Source organism: Nicotiana attenuata, chromosome 3 (assembly GCF_001879085.1).
Source record: "Nicotiana attenuata strain UT chromosome 3, NIATTr2, whole genome shotgun sequence".
In the NCBI taxonomy this organism is placed as follows: domain Eukaryota; kingdom Viridiplantae; phylum Streptophyta; class Magnoliopsida; order Solanales; family Solanaceae; genus Nicotiana; species Nicotiana attenuata.
In genome coordinates, this window is record NC_031991.1 from 12,065,293 (window position 1) to 12,089,535 (window position 24,243).

Below are 24,243 nucleotides of genomic sequence, written 5' to 3' on the forward strand. Positions count from 1 at the left end.
TTTACAGTAAAAGGGATGAAATTTGAACAAAAGATAGATTTTAGATGTTTCTATGTGAAACTGGGGCTAACTTTCTGGTGTCTTGATTCAGATCCAAACACCCATGGATTGCCTCTCTGCTACATACACCGTGTTGTCTCGCAGGCGTGGACATGTTACTGCTGATGTTCCTCAACCTGGGACCCCTGCCTACATCGTCAAGGTTTGAATTCGAAATATAGATAGCACCCTGGATTTTTTATATAATCTTTTCATGTTATAACATCAGTTTTCTCATATGCACACTTGTTCCTTCTCCAGGCATTTTTACCTGTTATCGAGTCCTTTGGTTTCGAAACCGACTTGAGGTATCACACCCAAGGGCAGGCGTTTTGTCTTTCAGTTTTTGATCATTGGGCTATTGTTCCTGGAGATCCTCTTGACAAGAGCATCGTTTTACGACCACTAGAGCCTGCCCCAATTCAGCATCTGGCTCGTGAGTTCATGGTGAAGACAAGGCGTAGAAAGGTATATATTCTAGTAGGGTTAATTTGAGATTATTTACTCTTCAGGTTTCTTGAACAGCACTTGATTTGAAGTGGTGCTTGCCCCCTTCCAGATGTCCCTTGTTCCCCCTCTTCTATTATGATCTTGGTGCAAGCCCCCTTCCACATATCCCTTGTTTCCCATTTAAGGCTTCAACTCTCATCTTTTTCGGTTTTTTTAAAACAGAAATATAAGGGGAATGTGGTATTGTCTTAAATGATGGATCTATCCCAAGAGTATTGTCTTAAATGATGGATCTATCCCTTTTCTTTTAGGGAATGAGTGAAGATGTGAGCATCAACAAATTCTTTGATGAGGCTATGATGGTGGAGCTTGCGCAGCAGGATGCTGATCTTCACCTGCAGATGATGTAGATATCACATAGCTGAGGTGGTTTTGTATGTTATGTAGCCGACAGCCTCTTGAAAGATATTGTAGCCGACAGCCTCTTGAAATATGTAATAGTCTAGTACAAATTTGGCATACCAGGAGCATGAATAGTTCCTGCGTAACTCTCCCTTTGAGCTCATCTATTTGTTGGGATAATCCCTTACTCTAACATTCGAGTATCTGTGGTGATTTCCTCTCCATCAAAGGGTAGATTCTCGCACGACTGGCATTAAGTATGAGATTTCTGTTGGCTCAGGCGTATTGAATTACTGGGCACTTGTTCAAGTTCTTACTTTATCCTCTTTTAGCACGTTCTTTGGATTCTATATAGCCTAAAGGTTGAACTCATTTTAGCTTTGCCAGAAGTTCCTTTTTTATTTTAGGTGAGTTTTGTAACATTTGATCCCAGTTTTACAGGATGAGAGTCTCATATTTGGTTAACTATGTAACCACTATGTAAGCTAAAGATTGAAGATTATATGAAAATTCACTGCTAGATAACTTGTTTACTACGCGAAAATGTAATAAATTAATTATTACTAGTTTCTCAAGAGGACTCAGTTTGATTATCCTAAATTTTTTTAGCAGCAGTCGGCTAACGGTTTGATGATATTCAGACTAAAAGCTAGGGAATGAGATTTTACAATAAGAACAATTTTTCTTGGTTAAACCAAACAATCTTTCTCCTTATTTTATTTCATTTCCTTTAAAGTTCTCATATTTTTTCTTTGTTTCATCCCGTCATGGTTAAAATTCAACTGGTAGACAAAGTAGATGTAAAACGTTTTATGAGATACCATGTATGACCATTTTGTTTAATTATATTGATTATAGTTTCTTTATTCTTGATGTAATAGCTCTTTCTTTACTACTCCCAGTGAAGGAGTTGAAGTTTGATTATTGCTGGCCCTAATAAACTTTTTTGATCTCTTAATTGGCTCATGTTCAGGTTTCATATCATAAATGGCGGCTCTGTGTACTTACAACCTCTACGTAGTTTACAAATAAGGGTAATCTATTCGCACCTGACTGTGATATGTGAACCCCCAACCATGTGATAAGTCCCACATTTCATGGAAGAATAATGGTCTCTCTTTATCAACAGACAAAGGCATCATTGTTTCACCCTAAGGTGGAAACCCTATTATTAATGTAATGGGACCAACTTAAGCATGACTTTGAGTGTATAACCCTACTCTTTAGTCCAAAAAGAAAAAGACTTTGCACCTCCAACTCTACTTTCTTCCTCAGTTTCAGCCATATTTCAAGCTCAAAATCCTTCATACAGTTGGAAAGTAAAGCAAACCAAATACTTACCCAAATCAATGAAATCCAAGAACAGACAATGGCCATCAAATTTTATTCACAACTTGTACATAGTTCTGTTATTCCTATTCTTGAAACTCTTTCTTCTTGTTCAATGTTCTAATAACAACCTTACTAGAGCTTTATACAATGCAAATCTTCCTTCAAATCTAGCAGGAATGAAACTCTCACTCGTTCGATTAAGAAGCAGAACATTGTGGAAAAAAGGTGCAAACTTTAGTGGTTTTTCTATTCCTCCAAAAACAATTCCAGTACCTTATGTTAAAAGAATCCACATTGTTTATAATGACTTGGGAAATTTATCTTCTCATTACTTCAACATATCAGGTTACAATCTCCTAACTTCTGTTATTGGTTTCATGGTTTATGATGCACCATCACATATTAGTAGTATTACAAATCTTACAAAGATTGATCTTAAACCAATGGAACAACCTATATCGATCGAGTTCAAGAATCTAACAGAGATGAAGGAAAGAACTAAGTGTGTTATGTTTGATGAAAATGGTAAAGTTTCTTTTAGTGAAATGAGATTTCCTAACTTATGTTATACAAGAAATCATGGTCGTTTCTCTATAGTGTTACCTTTAGAGATGAAGAAGAAGAGGAGATTATGGGTTTTTTTTTAGTTATTGGATTTGTTATCGGACTACTCGGGTTGTCGTTGGTAGCTGCAGTAGGAAAGATGGTGTTGGGAATTTTTAAAGCCAAGAAAACATGTGAAATGGAAAGAGAAGCAGAAGAAGGTGAGTTTTTGGAAAAAGAAGTAAAATGCCTATTGCTATGGTCACAAGAACTCATCCAGTAATTGAAGGACCATGTTTTCCATAGTTGGTGTTCTGGTTTTAGAAGGGAGCCTCGGCGCAGCTGGTAAAGCTGTTGTCATGGAGGTCACGGTTCAAGCCGTGGAAACAACCTCTTGCAGAAATGCAGGGTAAAGCTACGTAAAACAGACCTTTGTGATGTGGCCCTTTCCCAGACCGCATAGTGCAACGCCCTTGGTGTTATATGGTTTTAAAGGTAAAATCTTGAGTTTGTATGGTTGCAATTTCAAAAATGTTATGAGTATGATAATAGCAAAGGGAGACCAGTATACGCAACTTTTTTTTTCTTTTTATAATGCGTTTCCAAAACTTATTTGGGATATTTGTAAGATAAAACCTCAGGGACATTGACTCATATTATAAAATTCTTCGTATACATGATAGTCACTTTAAATGGTTGCTATTTAGAAATTAGCCAGTGCATTTTGAATTTTAATTTTTGAGTTGAATTTGTCGTGCTTCTCGCAAACATCAGATTTTGCAGTGCATTTACTGTTTCCTTGAAACAATAATTATGCCTTCTTAATTTTCTAAAGTAACACTTGTTTTGGACCGAAGTTGTGCGGCTAAAATGACATTTAAAATGAAGATAATAATATTCTTATCTCTAATTTTCAAGGATTAATAGGATATTCTTATCTCGAGTATCCGTTTTTTGATATTGATGACAATAAAATACAGTTGAATTTTTGCGAGTGAAAACTTTTTTAACTCTTATTTATAAAACTTAAAACACTTTTAACATCTGTTTTCCAAATATCTTCATGTTCAAACATCAACCGATTGATTCAAGTCCAAACGGGGATGAACCAACTCCGTTTCCCAAATTAGGGTATTTTCACAAGTTTGCACCCACTTATTCCTTGATTTAATCTGAAATAGTTATATCAATAATTACCTGATGCAACTGCATTATCAATGACACCCTTGGTCATCAAGTAAGAATTTCCAAGTGAAAATTTCACTCCTGGATTTTTTGAGCTGAAATTTTGCAGCAAGCTGAGTGTTGTATTATAAAATGATTGAGCAAAATCATTAAGTGTCTCATTACAGGCTCCACCAGGTGTTACACTACGAATAGCCGGACAGCATCCAATCGTTGGAATGCTCACAATTCCAAATTTCCTTGCACATATCAAATGATGGAGCTCTTACGTATAAACTTCCAGCATATTATGTTGGAATCCCAGAACACAGAAAGTTTCAACATGATATGCGTGATTATGAGTTCCTGCATATAAACTTCCCGCATATTATGTTGGGACTCCAGCACATTATGAAATTCCAGCACATTAAGCTGGAAGCTCATATGTGAAAAATTCGAACTCCAGCATATTATGTTGGAATATTTCCATATTTTTAGGGTGTTTTTGTTCAAATTTTATCTTTACATGAAAAGTGACTAAATTTCGACTACTTTTAAAATCGTGGCTATTCTTAAATTACCAGTTGTAAATCTGGCTATTTTTTATTTTTTCCGACAAAATAATTAAGGTAAACAAAAATTGGCTCGGATATCATGTTAACAAAAGAAAGCATATAAATCTGAGGAGAGTCCAAGTATGAAACTTTTTAGAGAAATTTTCAAAAACCACTATTGTTTAGTGGCTATTAACTTCGTATAGCTACCATATATATATATATATATATATATATATATATATATATATATATATATATATATATTACTTCCTATAGCTACTATTCAGTTGTTACGGTAGTGTATTTGCTGTATTCCTGAATTCATGAATACAACATCAAAAAGAGCCTAAATCATGGCAGTCTAGCTGTACGCGCATGTATTCACATGTATTCACGCCATGTATTCATGAATACAACTGCAAAAAGCTCCTAAAATCAGGGTAGTCTAGCATTACGCGCATGTATTCACATGTATTCGCGCTGCTATATTCATAGATACAGTAACGATAATCACCTTAAAAATAGGTATGTTCAGCTGTCCAAGAGAGGAAAAACATAATTTCATGCCTTATTTCATACCTCAATGGTAGTATATACCATAAATACTTATTTTGCTATAAAATTAAATCGACCCGACATGTTGTTTTGCTTTTTAGAACTCCGTTCCCCTAAAAAAGACTTCATATACTTGCTTTTGTTGATTTATGACTTGCGGGGATGGTTGGTTCGTGATTTGGAAGAGTTTGGGTTGACATCGGAACACTTGGTTCCTTAAGATTGGCTTAAACGACCTCGGAATCGGGGTTTGACGGTTCCAGTAGGTTCATATGATAATTTCGGACTGGGGCGTATGTTCGGATCGGGTTTTGGGTGACTCGAGAGCGTTTCGGCGCCTAATAGTGAAAGTTGGTTCTTGAAGGTTTTTGAAGTTCTTTAAATTTGGTTTGAAGTAGGTTTTAGTGATATCGAGGTCCAAATGGAATTCTGAGACCGGAATAGTTATGTAATTTCATTTAAGACTTGCACGCAAAATTTGGTGTCAATCCGAGTAGTCCAAGTATGATTCGACGCGTTCAGAGCGATTAAGAAACTTGAAGTTTAAAGTTTGATTCAATTTGATTTTGGGGTCTGATTCTTGATTTTGTTTTTGTTTTACGCATTTCGAGAGTTTGAGTAGGTCCGTATTATGTTTATAGACTTGTTGGAGTAGTTGGACGGGGTCCCGAGGGGCTCGGGTGCGTTTCGGACCACCCCGAATTGTGTTGAAACACACCAGATTTCTGCTTCTTGTTTCCTTCTCCGCGAACGCGGTCAGACCCTTGCGTTCGCGATGAAGGATTTGTGGTACTGTGGGCATGGGAGCTTTTGTCCTACGCGTTCGTGTGCTCAGGATCGCGTTTGCGGAGGTTTGGGTCCTCTAGCCATAGTGTTTGTGTGACCTAGCTCGCGTTCGCGTAGAAGAGGCTGAGCTGGGAGGCCGCTGTTTATTCTTCGCGTTCACGAAGAAGCCCTCGCGTTCGCGTATGGTAGGCTAAGCGAGGCGATGTATAAATTTCCCTGGGCCTGGACCGTTTGCCTTCACGATCGCGAGGCCTCTTCCGTGATCACGAAGAAGGCAGACCTGGGCAAAGAACTTTTAAAAAAAGGGACTAAGGCTATTTTAGCTCATTTCTTCCATTGTTGGGTGATTCTTGGAGCTCTTAGAGAGGGAATTTTACTTATCACTTTGAGGTAAGTAATTTCTACACAATGTGAGTTAAATACATAGTTTATGGGTAGATTATAACATGTAAATTAGTGAAAATCATGGGTTTAGGTGAAAATCTAGGTTTTTGATAAAAATGAGATTTAACAACGAAATTTGTTATGGAATTTAGTAGAAATCATATATTTATGTTCCTAAGTTTAGGGGTAACAACTCTCTTTAAAAGTTTCCGAAATCCGAGCATGTGGGCCCGAGGGTGAACTTTAGGAATCTTGCAATTTAAGTTGGGTAATCACTTAAATGGTGGAATTATGAACTTTTGAGCATAGATTGATTAGTTTACATAATATTTGACTAGCTTCGAGTAGTTTGGCGTCAAATTTGGAGGTTTGAGCGCGTTCTTGAATTGGGAAGTAGGCTTTAAGACGAGGTAAGTCTCATTTCTAACCTTGTAAGAGGGAATCAACCCCATATGTGAATTAAATAAATATTTGTATCTATCTGGGGGGGCTACGTACGTGCGAGGTGACGAGAGTACATACATAGCTATTATTATGTTATTGTCCGGGTACTTTAGGACCCGTATCATGCTATATTTGAAATACTTGCATCCTTACTTGCTATTATAATCACTTAAGTCATCCTGGAAATTGATAAAATAATTATAGAAGGTTATACCCACTTACTTGAGGATTTGTATGAAATACTTGACTATAAATGAGAAATTTATGCTTTCTTGAAAATAATTATTATTTGTGGATCGGGCTGAGCGCCTCGGTGATAAATAGAAGCATCTATGGTTCGCGCCGTTCGACCCTCCGACAGTGCACATTTTAATACTATGTTGGACCGGGCCGTACGACCTCGGCATAATTGTGCATGTTAATTATTTGGAACTCTCCGTGATTTATACTGCTTAAATGCTTTGAAATGTAAGTTGTTAAATGATATGACTGAAATTGAAATTATTTTTATGAAAGAAGAACTTATCACTTCCTGCTATTGAACATTCAGTATTATTCATGATATCTATGCTTAGCATAACACTTTAATTATATTATTGTTGGCCCTAGTAAGTGTCAAGTCGACCCCTCGTCACTACTTCTTCGAAGTTAGACTGGGTACATATTGTTTATGTACTCATACTATGCTTCTATACTTAATTGTACAAGATCTGAGGCTGGTGCATCTAGTTACCCGCCCGGCGCCCATACTTGATCTTGGACTGAGACTTCACGGTGAGCTGCCCCCTTCCGAGCCGTTCAACAACATGCCAGAGTTTCTCTTTTGCTTGTACCTGTCTATTCTATTTCAGACAGTAGGATAGTCATCTTTTATATATTCTGCTAGTTGCCCACACACCTATGACACTAGATCTTGGTATATATTAGTAGACTTTGATTTTTGGGTTGTATTTTTATAGTTATGATTTCTTTTAGTTGTTTCCGTTTTGTTTGCGTTAAAAAATCCGTTATTTCAATGTTTTAAATTTAAGTAAAGTTAGATGTTGGGATTGCTTAATAAAAATGGGAAATCACTAAGTTGTTCACTGTTGGCTTGTCTAGCAACGGTACTGGACTCCATTACGGCCTGACATGGAGTTGGGTCGTGACAAAATATAAAAGGTAGTAATAGAAAATAATATTTCAAAATATTTTTGATTTATAATAAATAGGATATATACCTTTACTATAGGAAATAAAATTTCCTAACTTTTTTTTAATTAAACAAAAGACCAATTGACCAATAATGAAATTTAGACGTTGAGAATATACATGAAAGCATTAGGAGTGAATAATCTACTAATGTATAAATTCAGTAATGATGCCCGTAACATTTAATATATCTATCTATTTGTACTATATTAAAAATGGGAATCCAAAACTTAAAAGTTAAATTAGCTAATATCGTTCATATAATTCTAATTACCCTATTTAGTTTAATAATTCCTACAAATTAAGAATCGGTAAACCTAAATAACCTATTTAAAATGTATGATTCTCCAACCGAATTCTTTATAATATGTTATTTCGTATTGGTCAGTCCAAACAATAGTGTGAGTAAACAATAATGAAATTAGTAAACAGTAATTATAATTTTATTTCAATAATAAAATGAATAGGTACGAGAAGCGTAGAAAAAAAGTGAATGACTAACTACTAAATCAGATTTGTTATAAATAGAATTTTATTTGTGATGATTGTCTCTATTTATAGAGATTCTAGGGTTTATTACTTGGTAGTTAAGTCACCTTCTCCCTATAAATAGAGGGTTATATTCCATTGTAATTCACTCCAAAATAATTATGAATTCTCTTCTTCTACTTTTCTTTCCAATACTGTTCTTCTTCTTTTATTGTTTCATAACACATTATCAACACAAGACTCTAACCAATTGAGTAGAGATTAAAATGATGAACCACTGGGTTTTGGATTTGGAAGCAAAGCCGTAGGATCGAGAGACTAATCAACAATTTAGATGTATTTGACTCATCCTGTCATGGAAATTCATTTCCCATGGAAATTAATTTGGTGTGATGAGTTGCATTCTGTGAGGATAGCAACGAATTGACAAATCCAGATTTTTTAAATTGGACGGATGAGATATATTTGATCTGTTGCTTTTGTGCTAATTGCATTGAGCTTGGCAAACGGGATTAAATTCTGAATTTAAGGTAAGTATTTTACTTTATTTTTCTCTTTCAAATTCTTGACATTCTATAATTTGATTTTAAATACAAGCAAAGACGATAAATTTTGATTGTAACTCTAACGGAGTTTGAAAGAAATTATAACTACCCAAAGTGGTAAAATTTTTATGCCTTGCCATGATCAAATTCATGTATGATTGTGGTCAAAGAATTGAAAACCCGTTCCATTGAATTTGCTCCATTCTCATTCCCTTAAGAGAATGTGATAGAAATATGTGATAAGTCTGAAAGAAGACAAAATTATTACCTTGAAGGTATCAATGGATGTGGACGTGGCAATAGACGAAATTATAATCGTCATCATTGTGATAGTGAGAATAATAAGGATTCTCAAAATAAGCCTTCACTCTGTGAAGATGATGTTTGTCATCGATTTGACATGAGATTTCGTAAAGCACATATAGATTGATTATGGTCCATTCATGATATGAATGTGACAACATCTGATTTATAAATACATATTCATTCTTCAAAGAATATGAATGTGCTAGTGGTAGTGAATTGTCACGACCCGGATTTCCCACCATCAGAGTCGTGATGGCGCCTACTCGTGGTAGCTAGGCAAGCCAACTTAATTACCTTTCCATCACTAGCAATTATCTTTAACAGTTTATAAGATCAATATAGAACATAAAGTCTAATAAGAACAATAGCGGAAGTCTGTCTTAAAATGATGAATTTCAAATGCGGAATAGTCAAAAACTACCTCTACCCAAGATTTGGTGTCACATTACTCACGAACCACTAAGAATAAACTAAATACAAAGGCCTGAAAGAAATATTACAGCTGTCTGTCTCGAAACAAGGAGGCAACAGTCTAAACGAAAACAATAAAGAAGAGACACCGGGCCTGCGGACGCCTGCAAGGCTACCTCAGTCTCGTGATATGAAGGCCTGCTCCCGTACTACTGCTGCTGCTGCTCCTCAAAACCTGGACCTGTGCAAAAATGCACAGAAGTGTAGCATCAGCACAACCGACCCCATGTGCTGGTAAGTGTCTAGTCTAACCCCGGCGAAGTAGTGACGAGGCTAGACCGGACACCACGTAAACCTGTGCAGTTGTAAATATACCACGAAAATCGAATACAAAACAATTAACAACATGGGAGGGGAGACATGCTAAGGGGAGATACAATATTAACAACAATCCAGAGTAACCATTAAAAACAGCTTAGGTTCACAATGAATAAAGAATCAATACTCAAATACAAACACATAGCCTCAATAACTGTTGCGGCGTGCAACCCGCTCCATAATTACTATTGTTGCGGCGTGCAACCCGCTCCACAAATACCACCGTTGCGGCGCGCAACCCGACCCATATCATTTATCATGTATCATTGTTGCGGCGCGCAACCCGATCCTCACCTTTTACTGTTGCGGCGTGCAAACCGATCCTCAATATCATTGTTGCGGCGCACAACCCGATCCTCAATATCATTGTACAGTCCGACTCCCCAAACAATAGTCACAATCAAGGGGCACAAAATAAGCAAATATTTGACAAACATCCCGGCAAGGGAAAGAATTCAACAAATGCAACCAAATGTCCCGACAAGGGAATATCAACAACGCTTTCTCTTTCTTACTTTCCTTATCTTATAATTCACTTTACTATTTTGAGCCAACGCTCCAAAGAATCAAGTCATTTCGTATACTTTCAATATTCGTATCACAATTCGAGCGAATGCTCCAGGAATCAAATGATCCTATTACCGTTCACATGTTATTCACAACATATAGAAATCCTCCAATAAACACGGAGTTCACAACCAAATCATGATAATCACATTATAAGGACTCACGGTCATGCTAGACACCAATGTATAGATACTCGTCACCATGCCTATACATCGTACTCGATCACATAGCAATTAGCAACAAGACTCAACTCCTATTCCCTCAAGCTAGGGTTAAACCAAACACTTACCTCGGTCCCAAGAATAGCAATCAACCTTCAAAGACCGCCTTTCCTCTACAATCCGACTCCGAAACAGTGATATCTAGGCATGATTAATTCAATAATATCAATAAAGACTCAATGGCAACATCCCATAGCCTAGATATGAATTTTCTAGCATTCTTCCAAAAATACCAAAATTAGACACCGGGCCCACATGGTCCAAACTCGAGGCTCGGACCAAAACCCGATCACCCATAACCCCACGAATCCAAATATGTAATTTTTTTGAAGATTCGACCCCAAATTGAGGTTGAATCACCCAAAATTCTCAAAACCCTACTCTGCCCAAAACCCTTAATTTCTACTTTATTTTCATGATTTAGGGCTAGGAAATTAGTAATTAGATGAAGAAATAATGAGGGAATGATGTTAAGATTACTTACCCAAAGAGTTATGGAGGAAGGAGAGCTTGAATTTCGTCTATGGAGGGTTTAAGAGGAGAGCTCGTGTGAAAAGAATGAAGGAATCCCGTCACTGGTTCTGTTTTTAGGCTTTAAAATAACTGGGCGTTTTTGGTCTATGCGATCGCGGGGCAATTGATGCGATCATAGAGGAGTGGAAGCTTGGCTTCCGCGATCGCAGAACAATTCGTGCGTTCGCATAGAAGAAGGGAAGCCAAGACTTTTGGGCGAAGTGTAAAGCTGTGCGATCGCGTAGAGGTGAGTGCGATCGCATTGAAGAAAATGGTCAGACTATGCGATCGCGGGACAACTTATGTGATCGCGTTGAAGAAATTTGGAAATGCCTGGAGAAGACTCTATGCGATCGCAGGAATGGAATCGCGATCGCAGAGAACAAATTCTCTGAACACCAGAAGCAGTACTTCTGCAACAACTCTAAGGCCAAAAACACCCCGAACCACCTCCAATTCACTCCCGAGCCCTCGGGGCTCCTAACCAATCACACACACTAACTCAGTAACGTCCTACGAACTTACTCGAGCGATCAAATCGCCAAAATAACATCAAAGTCATTGAATCAAGCCTCAAAATCATCATTTTCATTTAAAACTTCATAAACTTCTAACTTTAGATATTTAGGTCCGAAACACGTCAAACGACGTCCGATTTCGACCAAACTTCACAGAAAGTGCTTAAACAATATATATGACTTGTGCCGGGCGTCGGAACCAAAATACGAGCCCGATACCACAGTCTTTTAATAAATTTTCATTTCCATTTTCCTTATTAATTTCAGAAAAACAATTTCATAGAAAAATTCATTTCTCGGGCTCTAGACCTCGGAATTCAACTCCGGGCACATGCCCGAGTCCCATATTTTTCTACGGACCTTCCGGGACAGTCCAATCTCGGGTCCGGGTCCGTTTACCAAAAATGTTGACCGAAGTCAACCTTAAACATATTAATATCAAAATTCTTCAAATTTTTCACAGAATTCACATATTTCAACATAAAAGCTTTTCCGGCTACGCGCCCGGAATGCGCACGCAAATCGAGGCAAGTAAATAAGGTTTTCAAGGCCTCGAAAGCACAGAATGAATGAGGAAACAGGTGATGACTCTTTGGGTCGTCACATCCTCCACCTCTAAAACAACCGTTCGTCCTCGAACGAACAAAAGAAAGAAGTACCTGAGTCAGGAAATAGATGTGGATAACGGCTCCGCATGTCAGACTCGGACTCCCAGGTCGAGGCCTCAGGGGGCTGACCTCTCCACTGAACACGAACAGAAGGAAAACTCTTCGACCTTAGCTGTCGAACCTGTCGGCCTAGAATAGCTACCGGCTCCTCCTCATATGACAGATCCTTGTCCAACTGGACCGTGCTGAAGTCTAATACATGGGTAGGATCGCCGTGATACCTCCAAAGCATAGACACATGAAAAACTGGATGCACGGCTGATAAGCTAGGTGGCAATGCAAGCCTATAAGCCACCTCTCCTACTCGATCAAGAATCTCAAACGGACCAATGTACCTAGGGCTAAGCTTGCCCTTCTTCCCGAATCTCATCACGCCCTTCATGGGCGACACCCGAAGCAATACTCGCTCTCCAATCATGAAAGCTACATCTCGGACCTTGCGGTCTGCATAAGTCTTCTGCCTAGACTGAGCTGAACGAAGCCTCTCCTGAATAATCTTGGCCTTATCTAAGGCCTCCTGAACTAAGTCTGTACCCAATAACCGAGCCTCTCCCGGCTCGAACCATCCGACTGGAGACCGACATTGCCTACCATACAATGCCTCATATGGAGCCATCTGAATGCTGGACTGGTAACTGTTGTTGTAGGTGAACTCTGCTAAAGGCAGAAACTGGTCCCACGAGCCTCCAAAATCAATGACACACGCTCGGAGCATATCCTCCAAAATCTGAATAGTCCGCTCGGACTGACCGTCCGTCTGAGGATGGAACGCTGTGCTCAACTGAACCTGGGTACCTAAATCTTGCTGAACCGCTCTCCAGAAGGGCGAGGTAAACTGCGTACCCCGATCCGAAATGATAGATACCGGCACACCATGAAGGCGAACAATCTCCCGGATATAAATCTCAGCTAACCTCTTGGATGAATATGAGACTGCTACTGGAATGAAATGCGCTGACTTAGTCAACCTATCAACAATGACCCAAATAACATCAAACTTCTTTCGAGTCAACGGAAGTCCAGTAATGAAATCCATGGTAATCCTCTCCCACTTCCACTCAGGAAGCTCAATCCTCTGAGACAAACCACCAGGCCTCTGATGCTCATACTTGACCTGCTGACAGTTTAAACACCAAGCCACATATGCAACAATATCCTTCTTCATCCTACGCCACCAATAATGCTGCCGCAAGTCCTGATACATCTTCGCGGCGCCCGGGTGAATAGAATACTGAGAACTGTGGGCCTCCACTAAGATCAACTCTCGAATCCCATCAACATTGGGCACACAAACTCGACCCTGCAATCTCAAAACGCCATCATCATCTAAAGTCACCTTCGTGGCACCTCCACGCTGCACCGTGTCTCTCAGGACACACAAATGGGGATCATCAAACTGCCGATCACGGATACGCTCCAATAGAGAAGAACGAGCGACCGTGCAAGCCAACACTCTGCTAGGCTCAGAAATATCTAATCTCACCAATCGATTGGCCAACGCCTGAATATCTAAAGCAAGCGGTCTCTGGCTGACCGGGATATAAGCAAGACTACCCATGCTGGCAGACTTCCTACTCAATGCATCGGCCACCACATTGGCCTTACCCGGGTGATATAAGATAGTAACATCATAATCTTTCAACAACTCTAGCCATCTCCTCTGCCTCACATTCAACTCCTTCTGCTTGAACAGATACTGCAGGCTCTTGTGATCCGTGTACACCTCACAATTCACACCATATAGATAATGCCTCCAAATCTTCAAAGCATGAACAACCGCTGCCAACTCTAGATCATGAACCGCATAGTTTTTCTCGTGGATCTTCAACTGTCTCAAAGCATAAGCAATAACCTTGCCATCCTGCATCAATACTGCTCCAAGCCCAATACGGGAAGCATCACAATAGACTGTGTAAGGCCCTGAACCCGTGGGCAAAACCAACACCGGTGCCGTGGTCAGAGCTGTCTTGAGCTTCTGAAAGCTCGCCTCACACTCATCTGACCACCTGAACTGGGCACCCTTCTGGGTCAATCTGGTCATCGGGGCTGCAATAGAAGAAAATCCCTCCACGAACCGACGGTAATAACCTGCTAACCCCAAGAAACTCCGAATCTCGATCGCTGAAGCTGGTCGAGGCCAATTCTTGACTGCCTCAATCTTCTTCGGGTCCACCTGAATACCCTCTGCTGATACAATATGACCCAGAAATGCAACCGAACTCAACCAGAACTCGCACTTCGAAAACTTAGCATATAATTGACTATCTTTCAGAGTCTGAAGAACCACTCTGAGGTGCTGCTCGTGCTCTTCCTGGCTGCGAGAGTACACCAGGATGTCATCAATAAAGACTATCACGAATAAGTCTAGATATGGCCTGAACACTCGGTTCATCAACTCCATAAATGCTGCTGGGGCATTGGTTAACCCAAACGACATGACTAAAAACTCATAGTGCCCATACCGAGTGCGGAATGCTGTCTTAGGGACATCAGACGCCCTAATCTTCAGCTGATGGTAGCCAGATCTCAAGTCTATCTTTGAAAACACCTTTGCTCCCTGAAGCTGGTCAAACAAATCATCAATCCTCGGCAGTGGATACTTGTTCTTTATCGTCACCTTGTTCAACTGCCGGTAATCAATACACATCCGCATCGAACCATCCTTCTTCCTTACAAATAACACCGACACACCCCAAGGAGAAACACTAGGCCTGATAAAACCCTTCTCTAGTAATTCCTGCAACTGGTCCTTTAACTCCTTCAACTCTGGCGGGGCAATGCGATACGGCGGAATAGAAATGGGCTGCGTGCCCGGAGCCAGATCAATACAGAAATCAATATCTCTGTCGGGCGGCATGCCCGGCAGGTTTGAAGGGAAAACCTCAGGGAACTCTCGAACAATAGGAACAGAGTCAATAGAAGGAACCTCTGCGCTGGAGCCACGGACATATGCCAGATAAGCTAAACACCCCTTCTCGACCATGCGTCGAGCCTTGACATATGTAATAACACTGCGAGTGGCATGACCCGAAGTCCCTTTCCACTCTAGTCGGGGCAATTCTGGCAAAGCCAAGGTCACGGTCTTGGCGTGACAATCTAAGATAGCATGATACGGGGACAACCAATCCATCCCCAATATAACGTCAAAATCCACCATATCTAAAAGCAGTAAATCAACACGGGTCTCTAGACCCTCAAACACAACCACACAGGAACGATGCACCCGGTCAACTACTATAGAGTCACCCACCGGTGTAGATGCATAAACAGGAATGTCCAAAGCATAACTAGACATAGCCAGACAGGGTGCAAAATAAGACGACACGTATGAATATGTAGACCCAGGGTCAAATAGCACTGACGCATCTCTATCGCAAACCAGAATAGTACCTGTAATAACGGCATCTAACGACTCAGCCTCTGGTCTGGCTGGTAAAGCATAAAATCGGGGATCAGCTCCACCTCCCTGAACCATGTCTCTGGGACGATCGGCTACCAGCTGACCCCTACCTCTGGCGGTCCGTCCTCCACCTCTAGGGTCTCGACCTCCACCTCTATGATCCCTACCCCTGCCCCTGGCTGGCTGGGCAGGCTGTGGGTCACCTGGTGCCTGAATCATAGGGCGAGGACCCTGCTGCTGTAACTGTGTACCCCTCAATCTCGGGCAAGCTCTCCTGATGTGACCATACTCGCCACACTCATAACATCCCTCTGTACGATGAAACTGGCCCCGACGACCCGAATGACCTCCACGAAAACTCTGAAGAGGCTGTGCACTGATGGGCTGCTGATCAAAATACTACCCACGACGAACCACGATCACCGTGGGGGCCACCCTGAGAAACCGTGGAGGGCTGACTGGAAAGNGTTTTGCGTTTATGAGTATAGTTCAGTTACAGTTTTTTTTGNGTCAAGTTTTACTTGGGAAAGTGATCCTTCTTTTCGGCCGTTTTTTTCCCTTATTACGTTCTGTTTTTCTCACCACCCCACTGCCCTCTTGATTTAGGAGAGGTGGTGTGTAAATGTAGGCCTCTATTCTGTCGTCAATTTCACTTGTGTGACCACTGTCCACCCTGAAATCAGATAATTTGAGTAGTTCCTTATGCTTGATAATCAACTCAAGACAGTGTTAGAGTGCCTCTCTTGTTTTTAACCGTTAGTTGTAACAATCATGAACCTATTAGTCAATCTGCCATTTATTTTGTTAATAAATATTACGGAATTAGAAGAAACATTTATGTCCGTTCACTAAATTTAGGAATCAACAAAGCATAAACTTTTATCGTTTCGCGTCGATCCTTTTGAGTTTCAATTCTCTGATTCTCCTCGTCTCTTTTCCTTATCCTTGATCTTCACGTAGAAGCCCCACGTGAAAAACTATGCTTGCTTTGATTCTTACATTTGGTATTCTTTAATCTTCTTAGTTGTGTAGGGATCAAGTGTTTATATTTCCTTCCTTTTCTTAAATTAGATATTTGATATTGTTAATGTAATAACCTGACAAGACGGTGTAAGCAAGGGCGTACGCAAGAATTTTTGTAAAAAGTGTCGAAATTTATAAAAGAACAAGAATAATAACTTTAATTATCATACTTTTGGAGAAATATTTTTAATCTATTGGTTTTGTTGAGTCTTAAGTTAGAAAAGGTCTCGAGTTCAATTTTTCTTGAGGACAATTTTAACTATAGAGGCTCTCTCAAATATTTGTGAGCAAAATCAAGCAGATAACCAACGACAATTCATGTCAAGGGGTGTCATTTTTGACTACTTATCAGTTTTCTTACAGCATTAATACATATATGCAATAAAATTTTCCGACGAAGCGGTGTCATGTAACATTGTTTCATCAAATATGCATCCGCCCCGTGTCAGCGCCCCTACTTATAACCTCAAGGTCGTGGGTTCGAGTTAATGAGAGACTTCGAAGGAGGGGCGTTCGTGGTTCTGTCGATTTTTTCTTTATAATAGTCAAACCTATCATGCCTATTTACTAAATTTAAGAATCTAACAAAGAATAAATTCTTATTGTTTCGTGTCAATTCGTGTTGACACTTAAAGCCTTTGAGATAACGAATCACTTTTAAAGCTGCCTCCAATTATTTATCCTGTGAACAACAGTGGCTGAACTTACCCCACACTTAGGTTTCAGGCATATTCATATATGCTCATAATGTCTGCCGATTGACATTGATATTTGTATTTATTCAATTATTTTTCAAGCCAGGAACATGATCATGATTCCAATAAATATCAGTATATCACATAACAATAGTACTGATAATAAAAGATTAAAGTACATATAGAAAGATATAGTCAGACCTCTCTATAACAGCCAGGGGCAAATTTAGGGGTTCACCCGAACCCCCTTCGCCGAAAAATTACACTATGTGTATAAGAAAAAATCTGGTATTTGTCTCTATATATTATGTTTTGAATCCCCTTTTCACAGCCCAAAAGCATGGCTTAGTGGTTAAGGGAGTTCAAATCTATTATGAGGTCGATGGTTCAATTTTCACTAGTTACAATCTCTTTATATTTTTTAACTTATTCTTTTTTTGAACCCCTTTAGCAGAAGTCCTGCAACAACACTACGCTATAACATCCAAAAATATTCGGAACAAACGAGGTTGTTATAGAGAGGTGGCAAAACAAACTTTCTAACGTATTAATGGTTAAAAGAATAGAAGAAAGAAACTTCTCACGATTTGTCGAGAGCTCACGTTATGAACATGTCTTGCATGTGCTACCTTATTATCACTATTGTCGGTCAAGAAAATGAAAACAACAGAAGACAACTTGATTAGCTAATAGGAGTTGTTAAATTCTCCAATAAATTCCTATATTTTGTTGTCATGTAGTAATTAAAAGCTAAAAATAGTAACTTTTAAAATTATGTCACCAATATTAATTGAGAATACATATATAGTGATGTCACTTGATTGTGATATTAATGGATTCTGTTATTCCATGTGTACCTCTCCTTCAATACCTCTTTTGTAGCTATGAATCTAGACTTTATTTGTATTATTCCATTGCAAATTTGGGAATGCATTTTCATATTCGTAATTTGGACAAGTATAGGAAAAATAATAAAAATGTGCTTTAAGATAAGTATTTTCAATTCCCTTTTCTTTTCTTTTTAAACTATATTTAGGTGGAAACGGAAGGGGGAAAAAAGAGAAAGAAGGAAGATAACAATTGTGCATGGTGGAATGATATCAAGGGCATGGAGAAATATCAACTAAATACACCACAAACTTGTTTTTGGTTTGGAAAAGTGAATATATATACACTATGCATTTATTTTTATCTATTGAATAAAAATAAATATAGTTTAAAAAGAAAAGAAAAAGGGAATTGAAAATATTTATCTTAAAGGTACACATGGAATAACAGAATATATCATTACAACATTTTAGGCCTCTAGCCACTCCTGGGAAGTGTGGCCTAAGATGCCAAGAAGTGTAGCATTTGATCAAAGGTAACACTTTACGACTTTAGGCAACGCTTTTGGTAGGGTGGCCTAAAGTACCGTACCTTTGACTATTGGCTACGCTTTGTAGGTGTTGCCTTAGAATCCACGCTTTAAAAGTGTGGCCGATATGGTACAACGGCCACACTTATATTTTCTCATATAGCCACGCTTTAATGACATAAGGCTACACATTTGAAGCGTGATCTTTGTAACCATATAGACCATGCTTTTAAAGCATGGCATCTAAAGCAAAATTTATCATGAACAATGCCAGATTGACAATCCCTATGGCCACAATTTCTAAGAGTGGCAATTTTATCTACACTATAAAGTAATTTTTTAAATATTTAAATTAGCCATAATTTTGTGGTTAAAAAATTATATTTGTTTACATTAAGTTCTGTATTCATATTTATTTCAAGCATATACGTTATGATCTCAAGTATTAAATTTGATAATAAGTAACATAATAAAAATAATTAAAATGCATATAGTTGAAACAAACTTCAACAAAGAAACATAATTTGTGTACTACCCATAGTAATAAACCACTGCTTCAAGGAGCTCACTAGGAAAGAACTCTACGAAATCGGATGTAATATATATATATATATATATATATATATATATATATATATATATATATATATATATATATATTAATCACAATTGTTCAAAATGTCTTCACCATCCACTTTAGTAGATCAAATTGATTTGCGGCCACCATTTCCAATTGCATCATCCGCATTTTCCTACACATTCAAAATGAAATTAAAATTTAGAAAGAAACCTATATATATTATACATTGGTTATATCTTACTAAGAACTAATGAGATTTATTTTCAGTACTATAACATAACTAAGTTATACACAAAAAAGATGTACAAGTGAAAGAGAAGCAAAAATGTAAATTAACATACATTTTACTTGAAAATTCTGTGCACTTATCTCAACTTGCATCTGCAACTTAACTTACGATTCTTACTTTAGATAAGGATCAAATGTAAAAGTGCAATAGCTAGCCAAGATGAATTTGGTCCTAACATATATGGCAATCAATCTAGCAAATTAAAAACTGTTAATAATAATATCATAATTTCTAACTTCTTTGATTAGGAAGTGAACCAAAATCTCTCATAATTCTAACGGATATCAACTTATGTGAATTTCAAATCGACAATAATTTAATTGTAGGCTTCAGACAATTCTACTAAATAAAAAATAGACAGTTAAGAATAGTGCTTTACCACACAAAACAAAAGTTGTTCATGTTCCTCCCTTCCTAGGACCAGTGGGTATAAGGAAAAAAACTTAGAGATTTAGTAGGGGTGAGAAATTAATAGCCCCTCCCTTCGTAGGACCAGTGGGTATAAAGAAAAAAAACTACTGTATGCTAGCATTTTGGCTCCAAAAGTTGGGATAAAGTTTATGTTTTAGTGGATTTAAACCTATTAAGAACAAAAGGGGATTTGATACTAACTTCTCTTTCATGCCAGTGATAAAGTTATTGATCTTTAAGTGGGAGAGTTTTGTTTTTTAAGAATGAAACCCAATGATTTGGACCATTAAACTTCATGAGGCTTCACCATACATACCCTTTAACAAAGGACCATTCAAGGGAACCTCTTGAACTCAGCAGCTATGAACATATAGTTCATTGCATAAGGATGGTTGGAAGCAATGAAGTGAAAAGATAGCAATGGAACAGCAAAAAGAGTAACAAATCTGTTGATCCCTGAACATTGATCTGGGGTGAAGATTTTCCACCATTTTACTGAACCATAAGCAAAGATCATTGCTACATACAGTGGAACTACAGCAGTGAGAATATGGTAAAGGTCTGAAAGTGATATTATTTTTTTCTTAACTGATGAAACTCAGCAAAAAGACTCAATTTTTTTTAAGAGTCTTTGTAAATCCCAATTAGAATAACACAATTGCATGATTTTGTACTAGCGCTATCATGTAACAAAACCATCAAAAGCAAATAATTTAGAAAAGCATGGTTTTGTAAGTTAAAATTGAAGTAGTTTTTTGGAAGTTGTGAAATATAAATACCTTTTCAAGACTCGGAGCATGAGTTGAGCCAGAAGAATGTCGTAGATTTTGGCCTCTTATAGCTCGTGCACTACTTGCATCAACCGGTGAAGGAGTATTAGATCCGGCACACCCTTGCATATCATGAAAATTCAATTCAGAGTTGTTTTGCATCAATTGACTAAGAATAGTTAAGATTTGAAAAGATAAAGAAATAAAAGCTCAAAATATATTTGTGCAGACACATAAAAGAACAAGATATTTTTTTAGTTGAGACAAGTACTGCTATTGAACATTATACATATGTAACTAAGTGATGATCACTAGCCTATTAAGAAAATATTTAAAGATATCAATTTAATTAATGGTCATTTTCTTGACTCCCTTTTCCTTGACAATACCAAGGATGTCAAAAAGTTTTCTTGGTACTTGTCTCCAATGCAGGGTTGTAGTATATCAATAATATGCAACATTGTGGCAGAAGCCATTGCATAAGGAAGGTAACCAATGATTCTATAATCAGTAAATGTGTACAGAAGCACCCTCTCACACCTCCTCGCAAATTTCCAACAAAGACAGTTCTTCAATCCAAGCCTCCTACTGATGTAATCAAGATATGAAAATGGGGTCACTGGATTCATCTTCCATTCCAGTGTGGAGAGAACCACCAGCTCCATTCTCCTTCTTCTACCTTTGCTTCCTCAGTGAAAAAAATCCTCTTCCCAAGTGTCTTCTTCACAGTACAAAGCATCTAATAAAAATGGAAGCTTTTATGTTTCTTTATGAGGTTGAGTACTCATCTTCTTCCGAGAAGAAGAAGAAGAAGATTACTTGTGTTTTCATTTACTTCATAAAATTCAAGAAACTAAATAAAGGAATTAAACTCTTAGCCTTGTGGCTTTACCTGAGCCTGCAGCTTCTTTGTTGATATTGTTGAAGGGGGCAAAAGAAAGAGACCGTGTAAAAGAAGAACAAGATATAGACTTTCAACACTCCCTCTCAAATTAATTTGAGATGCTAAGTGAAGTACTACAGGTTAAAAAATGAAGACTTTAATGCAGCTCTAGAAACATTGAATCCCAGAGCTAGTACTACACCTGAAGGAGTAACTAGAATCAGCAGGGAAAGCTTATGTTTTCTTTCCACTTAGCCAATTGAAAGATGGAAATTGCTAAGTCAAAGGAACACAAGTTGTTCAGTTACAAAAACAAATAGCCTATGCTTCCTAAATAGATAAATAGAGTTGCAGAGATATACCTGTTCAGTATTTATTTGCTTCCTCATAGTCCACAATTTTCTTTAGTTGAATGAGCACCACCTGATAAAAAAAAAAAAGAAATATGTATACTTTAACACATTTTTCAATACTCCAGTAATAAGATTAGTGACAAATTCAGAACTATAATTTCTACTTACTCACGTTTACTTCTGGGGATATTTATTGCAAAAGTAGAGGACTTAAACCTCTTTTCATATATGATGTAATATAGTTCCTCATGCTATGAAACTAAATTGAGGCACACTTAATAGTAACCAAATGCTTTAAAAACCAAAAGTGAGACTCTAAAATTACACGAGTAGGAAATATATAAGCATAAGAAAGAAACCATCAGGAAAAAAAATTAATATTAGAACATGACAAAATAGACAAGGAAACATCGGCAAGCAAATATCATTCATTTGAGTCTAAAGCAAGTATCTACTAATATTTAATGTGCCTTTAATTATTAATCAAGAAAGGGCTGAGCTATATTCTATTTGAATTATAATCAAACTCATAATGTATCCTCAGAATCAAACTCGTCCTCCTCCTATTCAAACTCGTCCTCTGTTTCAAGCTCGTCTTCTGATTCATTGCAAATCTATAATAAAAAGCACATTAAAACATCTCGTTCAATTGGGCAGTAATAACTCTAAGTTTGAAATCAATATCATGCCATAGAAGTTAGATAATTGCCACTGTAAAGGTAACTCCAACATCTCTTAGGTGCGCATAGGACCATATATCCATCAAACCGTACTTTCGGGCCAGATTAAGAAGTGAATATACATATAAAAAAAAAAAGGATATTAAAAGAGTTAAAACCTGATAACTTCAAATAAGTGTTAAAACTTGATAACTTCAAATAAACAATCACTATATAACTACACTGAATTTGCAAAAAATGAAGGTGAACAATATAAAAATTTAGAAATTGAGAATACCCAAATTCACAATATGAGGCAAAAAGTGGATTCAAAATCTGGAATAATTTAGTTTCTATTCAATGATTGTGATACTTACCTAACTACATTATCTTCGTTTGCTATTCGTCATGCTACAGGAATTTATACTTTCTTTTCCACCGTTATAATTTACAAAGTGAACTTTAAATAGTCTATCAAGAAATATAATATTTTGCAACAAAAATATTAACTACCTAAAAAGATAAAGATCGCCAAAAGGCAAGATCATAAATTGGGAAAGTAAAGAGTACCCATTAGAGACTTTTTCATGAGATGGTTTTTATCTAAATTAATTTTGTAGAGGCTTGTTCCCGTTCTTTCTTTCTTGGGATTAGAAAATTAAAGAAAACAGAGATGGCCAAGAATATAACTAGATCTAAAAGCCTGAGAACTTACAATTCTAAAAGCAATAGAAGAGCAGCAACCAAGGATGAAGCAACGAAGAAATAGAAGCAGCTTGACGGCATTGGAGCAGCCGTGGCGTGAAAACTGTTTTGCTACTTATTCCTATAGGGTTATCTTGGACTTATGAGAATTGGCCGAAAATTAAGTGTAATTTTGGTGGGAAATTTTTTGAAAAATATTTTTTATAAGTAATTTTTAGGGTACGCTTGTTGTATTTAGTATGACAATATAGCAACTGTCCAAAAATGTTGCAATATAATTAAAAAGCATGGCCAATTTTTTTTTTAGGCAACACTTAGAAAATGTTATCTTTACAACTAAACGGAACGCTTTATAGGTGTTACCTTAAAACCCGTGGCCAAAGTCTTTACTCAAAGGTCACGTCTAAAAAGTGTTCCTATAGATACTTTTGGCAACACTTTTGAGCATTGCCTAAATAAGTGTGGCTATAGGCCTAAAATGTTGTAGTGTATACTGGATGCAATAATACTATGCATTTATTTTTATCTATTGAATCAAGATTTTGAATCCACTATGTATAAATTATGTATATTTTTAGGTAGTGCATCTAGTACAGTCAGACATCTCTATAACAACATCCCCATATAACAACGATTCACTATAAAAGTCAAGTTT

General features: G+C 37.7%; 2 protein-coding genes, 1 long non-coding RNA gene and 1 pseudogene across 4 annotated transcripts in view; 2 read left to right on the forward strand and 2 right to left on the reverse strand.

Moving 5' to 3' along the window:
• LOC109223324 overlaps positions 1-1,460 on the forward strand; it is a 7,057-nt pseudogene extending 5,597 nt beyond the window's left edge. Inside the window, exons 9-11 of the transcript XR_002067549.1 lie at positions 92-202; positions 301-507; positions 801-1,460. The product of XR_002067549.1 is annotated as a 110 kDa U5 small nuclear ribonucleoprotein component CLO-like (transcript). The remainder of the gene's footprint in view (positions 1-91; positions 203-300; positions 508-800) is intronic.
• Positions 2,400-3,179, forward strand: LOC109224184. The gene is made up of 3 exons (XM_019388768.1): positions 2,400-2,748; positions 2,913-2,987; positions 3,091-3,179. Exons 1-3 carry the CDS (start codon positions 2,400-2,402, stop codon positions 3,177-3,179), a joined length of 513 nt encoding a protein of 170 aa, XP_019244313.1.
• Positions 14,691-15,110, reverse strand: LOC109224527 (RNA-directed DNA polymerase homolog; the record flags this gene model as incomplete). The annotated part of the gene is made up of 1 exon (XM_019389097.1): positions 14,691-15,110. A coding segment is annotated over exon 1 (420 nt), but the record flags the coding sequence as incomplete, so codon positions are not given.
• On the reverse strand, positions 19,585-23,768 carry LOC109223325. Its single transcript, XR_002067550.1, has 4 exons — positions 23,599-23,768; positions 22,234-22,294; positions 20,998-21,110; positions 19,585-19,690 (listed from the first exon to the last, which is right to left on the reverse strand). It is a non-coding gene; the product is annotated as an uncharacterized LOC109223325 (long non-coding RNA).